The sequence below is a fragment of the Drosophila albomicans genome, chromosome 2L, assembly GCF_009650485.2.
Source record: "Drosophila albomicans strain 15112-1751.03 chromosome 2L, ASM965048v2, whole genome shotgun sequence".
Taxonomy (NCBI): Eukaryota; Metazoa; Arthropoda; class Insecta; order Diptera; family Drosophilidae; genus Drosophila; species Drosophila albomicans.
In genome coordinates, this window is record NC_047628.2 from 16,664,284 (window position 1) to 16,670,865 (window position 6,582).

Here is a 6,582-nt window from a genome sequence, read left to right on the forward strand (position 1 = left end):
TATAGATGTGGGCAGCGCTAAGCCTATTAAGCAGCGACATTTCCCAGTCTCGCCTGCTGTAGAAAAGGCGATGTATGCTGAAATAGACAGGATGCTGGAACTGGGAGTGATAGAAGAGTCAGAAAGCGCCTGGTCTTCTCCAATCGTTATGGTAACAAAACCAGGCAAAGTGCGAATCTGTTTAGACTGCCGTAAAGTTAACAGCTTCACGGAGAAAGATGCGTATCCACTTCCTCAAATTAACGGCATTTTGAGTAGACTACCTAAAGCTGAGTTCATCACCAGCTTAGATTTAAAGGATGCGTATTGGCAAGTGCCTCTCGAGGTGCAAGCCCGAGATAAAACGGCTTTCACTGTCCCTGGTAGGCCGTTATATCAATTTAAGGTTATGCCTTTTGGATTATGTAACGCGACTAGCACTATGTCGCGATTGATGGACAAGGTAGTACCGGCCCATCTTAGAAATGAAGTATTTGTATATTTAGACGATTTGCTTATAGTCTCATCTAGCTTCAATGGCCATTTAGAGGTGTTGAGAGAGATAGCTCTCCACATTGAGCGTGCAGGTCTGACAATCAACATTGGCAAAAGTCATTTCTGCATGCGCCGTGTGCGCTATTTGGGCCACATAATCGGAGACGGTGGAATTAAGACTGACCCAGAGAAAGTCAGAGCGATAAAAGATTTTCCACTTCCGAAAACATTGCGAGGTTTGCGAAGTTTCATGGGTTTGTGCGGTTGGTATCGCAAGTTCGTTCCGAATTTTGCCTCGTTAGCTTCACCTTTAACCGATTTAATGACCACTAAACGAAGATTTAGTATGACACCGGAAGCTTGTACAGCATTCGACGTGTTGAAATCACGCCTTAGTGAAGCTCCCGTGCTATGCAGCCCTGATTTTACTAAGCCATTCGCAATACACTGCGACGCAAGTAAATCTGGCGTAGGGGCAGTATTAGTTCAATTGAATGAGAACGGAGATGAACGTCCAGTGGCTTTCATTTCAAAAAAACTCAACAAAGCTCAACGCAATTACACTGTCACCGAGCAAGAGTGTTTAGCAGCGATTGTAGCACTGAAGAATTTTCGTGCTTACGTGGAAGGTCACGAGTTCACCATTGTGACTGATCATGCTTCGTTAAAATGGCTGATGTCCAACCATGATTTAAATTCACGTCTAGCTCGTTGGGCATTATCGTTACAAAGGTATCGTTTTAAGATAGAACATCGGAAAGGCACAATGAATGTGGTACCGGATTCTCTGTCGAGAGTGAATGAAGATGGCGTGGCTGCCATAGACTTACGACAAGGTTTAATTGTGGATTTAGACTCGCCACATTTCAAGTCTCAAGAGTACTTGGAGTTGCTCGATAGCGTAAAAGCTAATAGTACAAATTTTCCGGATTTAAAAGTTGATAGTGGCTACGTGTATCGTAAGGCCGAGCATTTGACAGGAGAGCAGATTCACGATGAGTATGCCTGGAAACTCTGGATACCAAAAGAATTGGTCCCTGAAATTCTTTTCCAGTCGCATGACAGTCCTTTGTGCTCACATGGTGGTATCCACAAAACCATCGAAAGAGTGAGGAGATATTATTTCTGGCCTGGTCTCGTTTCTGATGTTAAAGCTTACATCAACGCTTGTGAAGTTTGTAAAACTACGAAAGCACCAAATCATGCTCTGAGACCTCCTTTGGGTAAAGCTCCTGAAAGTCAGCGGTTTTTCCAACGCCTTTTTATTGACTTTCTTGGACCGTATCCCCGATCAAGGAGTGGAAATATTGGAATATTTATAGTACTAGATCATTTCTCAAAATATGTTTTCCTTAAGCCAGTAAAAAAAATAAACGCGGCTCTCGTAATTAAATATCTGGAAGGAGAACTATTCATGACTTTCGGCGTTCCAGAAACTATTGTCTCTGACAATGGATCGCAGTTTCGCTCTGAGGCGTTTGAAAAGCTCTTGAAACAGTATGGAGTAAAACAAATGTTCACCGCTGTTCATTCCCCTCAAGCGAATGCTTCCGAACGAGTTAATCGCTCGGTAATTTCGGGAATAAGAGCTTACTTGCGTCCAGATCAAAAGGATTGGGACGAAAGCTTAAGCAAAATATGCTGTGCTTTGAGATCGTCCGTGCATTCGAGCATCGGTACTTCTCCATATTACATGGCTTTCGGTCAGCACATGATTACATCTGGGTCGACATATGCATTACTTAGTAAGCTAAACATGTTGGATGATCGATCATTAGTATTTAATCGACAGGACTCTTTTGATTTGATCCGTAAGAATGCATGTAAGCTGATGCAACTGAAGCATGATGTGAACGAGAAGCGTTACAATTTGCGGTCAAGAATAATAACTTTCGCGCCTGGACAAGAAGTGTTCCGTCGAAATTTCAAGCAAAGTTGCTTCCAGACTGGCTATAATGCAAAGTTTGGTCCTGCATTTGTAAAGTCGCGAGTTCGTAGAAAACTCGGCAACTCGAATTACGAGCTCGAGGATTTGCAAGGCCGTTTGCTAGGCAATTATCATGTCAAACATTCGACAATGATGTTGCTTCCGGCGGTATCAGTCTAGGGTATCTATTGAAAAGAAATACCCTAGTCTGATTGTAGCGGGGGGGTTTTGTAACGGCGCCTACAGCAACATGTATTGAATTCGGCCTAAAAGTCTGCTGAGTTTAAGCCAAGGTTCATGTTGTTGCAAGTAGCTCCTAAAAGTATGCAAGTTAAATTTCAACCAAGGGCGCAGCTTTAAGTGCATCAGCTGCGCTGTAAAGCCGAGCTTTAAGTAGTGCATCAGCTGCGCTGAAAAGCTCATTTGACGTTTAGCGAGTTGCACTGGGAAGCTCAGCTTTGACGTTTGTGTCACCACGCGCATGCGCAGCTAGCTTAAGCTAGGCTGGTTCCGGTCAAAGCACTTTTCTGGTGACCGGCAGCGTGCATAGACGCATATTGGTTGGTGTAAAAATTTATACCACAAGACACTAGAGGTTAGAATTCTCTTAGTGCATTTGATACTTGGTAAGAATAAATAGTAATAGATTCTGGTAGGTGTTCTTTACTTATTGTTGTCGTTTACACAGGTCGTTTTCGAAATTTTCTGCTTTTGGTTTGGCTCTTTTTTGAGCGTGACAGTGCCTAAGCTAGCGGCCGGCGGAGCGCTACTAAGCGCCATCTTTGTCGCCGCCCTAGCGGCCAGTAAAGCGCGCCAAAGTGCTCTCATTGCGGCACATAGCAGCTAGCTAAGCGTCCTTAGCGCCACCTTTGCGCGCATAGTGGCCAGCGGAGCACCCTTAGCGCCGCCGTTGCGTGCATAGCGGCCAGCGGAGCGCCCGTTGCGCAACCTTTGCCGCCGCATAACGGCCAGCGGAGCGCCCTTAGCGCCACCTTTGCCGCCGCATAGCGGCCAGCGGAGCGCCCTTAGCGCCACCTTTGCCGCCGCATAGCGGCCAGCGGAGCGCCAGTGCGCGTCTTCTTGGCTACCGCGTCAGCGGCCAGCGGAGCGCCCTTAGCGCCACCTTTGCCGCCGCATAGCGGCCAGCGGAGCGCCCTTAGCGCCACCTTTGCCGCCGCATAGCGGCCAGCGGAGCGCCAGTGCGCGTCTTCTTGGCTACCGCGTCAGCGGCCAGCGGAGCGCCACTGAGCGCCATCTTGGCTGCCGCACTAGCGGCCAGCAAAGCACCAGCGAGCGCATCTCTGCTCGAGCCGCCAGCGCAGCACCCCTGCGACTTCTTGGCCAGCATCTGCGTCGTCGACCTCAACTTTAATCATCACCAGCATCTTTTTCATCATCTCATCTCATCTTTTATCATCTCATCTCATCTTTATCATCTCATCTCATCGTTACTCCTGATTATCAGCGACCAGATCGCTTACATATATAGTGTGTGTGTGTTAAAGTGAATTTATGAGAATTTAAAAGCAAATCTGAAAAGTTTAAAATGAAGCGCTACACTGTTTAAAACGAAAAATTAGTGAAACAATACGATAGATTAAAAGCTCAACAGTGTAGCGCCGCTCAGTACGAGCAAAAATAAAACAAGTTAAGAAATTTAATATTGCCAAATCGCAAGAAAAAAAATGCACAGAAATATTAAAAAATTAAAATAATTAAATTTAATTTAATTTAGTTAAAATTGTTTAAAAAAAATGAATACGATACAAAGTTAAAAGTTGAAATTATTTAAAAATTGAAAGTGCATTTGTTCACAAAATTAGTTAAAATTTCAAATTAATAGTAAAGCGCTACTGCAATTGCAGAATTTCAAAATTGCACAAAAAAGAAAGTAAAAGTTAAAAGTTAAGTTCAAAAGTTAAAAGATAAAATGATTTAGAATCAAAAGGAATTAGCGCAGCTGTTTTGTTGATAAAAAAAATAAAAATAAAAAGTTAAAATTAGAACATGTATTGTGCCACATTCAATTAAAAATAAAAGCGCTAAAATATTGTAAAACAACAAATAAAAAAAATTGAAGCGCTACAAGAATTAAACAAAACAAATGTACAAATATAAATGAAATAGTTGAAATTAAATAAGAAATTGTAGAGCCATGAGAATTTAGAATTTAAAACAATTGTTGAATGTGAAGTGCACAAGTTACAAAAAAATTTAAAATATAAAACAAAACAGCTAAAAGCTTAGAAGGCAAAATGCCTAAACGAAAATTATTATATTAAATTAAATTAAACAAATAAGTTATGAAAATCAGTGCCAAGTTATGAAATATCAAAATTAAAACAAAAATTAAAACGTATGCAAATTATATTGAATAACTAGTACCAGTTTCGCGTAGGTACAATATGAAGTGTTTCGGTGAAAGTTGTATTTTTTTATTTAATTTAGCACTGTTCCAGCACGCCTTCGTCGGAGATCGATCGCCGCCGCAGGAGTTCTGTTGGTGAGTTTTTTTTTTTATTGCGAAACACACACTTTATACTTTCACCTCGATTTACATTGTACAAACACGAAATATAAATTTATAGAAAAGCATACGAAAAAATTTAAAAACTATTAAATATTATAAAAAAAAAAGGTTTGAAGATAAATTACAAAATTAAATCGAAGTTTAAAATTTGATACATGAAATAATACAAAGCACTGAAATTAAAATACATTATATATTTAAAAGAAACTTTAAAAGAAATATTGCAACTATCCTCTTGTGGTATTATTGATCATTTTGTACTATTTTTATTTATAATGCCATATTGTTTAATATCTATCATTAATTAAATATTGTATACCATGAAATAATTCACTTTTTATTTAGCCGAAACAAGCCAGCGACACCACTGTCGTAGGGTTAAAAGGGATCACCAGAGCCATACTCTGATGCTGTGATCATAGGTTGGGAGGGGACTTCATCACTTAACAGCTGTGATGGCCTGCCTCAATTCTCGCTCTCTCTTTCTCTCTCTTTCTGTCTCTCTCTCTCTCTTTTGTTCTCTCTTGGTTTTTTTTTCTATTTTTTGAGACATTTTTGGATCTTCCTTCTCTTTCCGGCTAGTTTTCTAGCAATCCCTTCTTCGTCGCAGCACGCTCAATTTCTGATCTTAAATTAATAATAATGAGCAGCGAAGAAAGGGCTATTGGCATAAGCAAGACCACCACCCCCAAAGCCGACGAGCTAGAGCCGGACTCTAAAGCGTGCCCCGCAAATGCCGATAGCCCTGTCGCCTTGTGCTTCTTCTCGTTGCACGTTACAAGTTCGCCGATTGTGGTTCACTCTACAGCTTTTTACATGAATCGAATATAAAAATATCACTAGATAGAATATCACTAGGTAAGCTGAATTGTCTTTAAAATGTGATCCGTATTCAGAATTCGATTGCTCTTAGGGCATGGAATACTTACATGACCAAAAAAAAGTCCATCGGGATCTTAAGTCTAAGAACCTTTTGCTTTGTAACAACTACCGTACGGTGAAAATATGTGATTTTGGCACAATTAAAGAACTCGCAACGGTTAATACGGAAGGTATTGGGACATATACTTATATGGCTCCAGAAACATGTGTAAGTATATATAATTTTATGTTAATCACGTAAAACATTGGTATACTTTGATTCTTCAATTTATACAGAAAGAAGGAGGGCGTTACGAGGAAAAGTGTGATGTTTTTAGCTTTGGAATAGTTTTCTGGGAAGTAATGTCTGGCAAGACGCCCTTTTATGACTTTAAGAACGTGCTGCCAATTGCTATCCAAGGAAAAATAAATGAAGGTAAGAAGGTTAATTAAAGAACACAGTAATTTTCTAAAATGTTTTCCTATTCAAGAAGGTAAACGTCCCAATATAGATGATATTGACAAACTTAAGAAGTTTGAGTATTTGAATTGCATAAAACTATTAATTCAAAAGTGCTGGGATATTGACCCACTAAAAAGACCAAGCATGAGAAGATTGGCCACCATTCTTGGCATTCAGCCTCGAGTTTATATGAACTATCCACATCTATTGTTTGAAATTGATAGATTGAGAGATATTTGTGATGAAGACTTTAAATTTCCTAAATAATATATTTTTGTACGAATTACAATAAAAATTAAATATTTTACAAACGAAAGATTCGGTTAT

General features: G+C 40.2%; 2 protein-coding genes across 5 annotated transcripts in view; both read left to right on the forward strand.

Annotated features, from left to right (window-relative positions):
• Positions 1 to 6,582, forward strand: part of LOC117563977 (putative mitogen-activated protein kinase kinase kinase 7-like) — a 58,761-nt gene that overhangs the window by 24,945 nt on the left and 27,234 nt on the right. Inside the window, exon 2 of one of the 3 annotated variants that reach the window (XR_007954454.1) lies at positions 5,845 to 6,015. The exons of the other annotated variants lie outside the window; for them this stretch is intronic. The gene's annotated coding sequence lies outside the window, so the exon portion shown is untranslated. Of the gene's footprint in view, positions 1 to 5,844; positions 6,016 to 6,582 lie in introns of those variants that run through there. 3 annotated transcript variants of the gene reach the window in all.
• LOC127565000 (uncharacterized) lies at positions 6,096 to 6,571 on the forward strand. 2 transcript variants are annotated; one of them, XM_052002091.1, is made up of 2 exons: positions 6,096 to 6,228; positions 6,284 to 6,571. In XM_052002091.1, the coding sequence occupies exons 1-2, from the start codon at positions 6,156 to 6,158 to the stop codon at positions 6,520 to 6,522; spliced, it is 312 nt and encodes a 103-aa protein (XP_051858051.1). In that variant the 5' UTR covers positions 6,096 to 6,155; the 3' UTR covers positions 6,523 to 6,571. The 2 variants fall into 2 exon arrangements, with proteins under 2 accessions (XP_051858051.1, XP_051858052.1); XM_052002092.1 differs by having other exon boundaries at positions 6,287 to 6,571.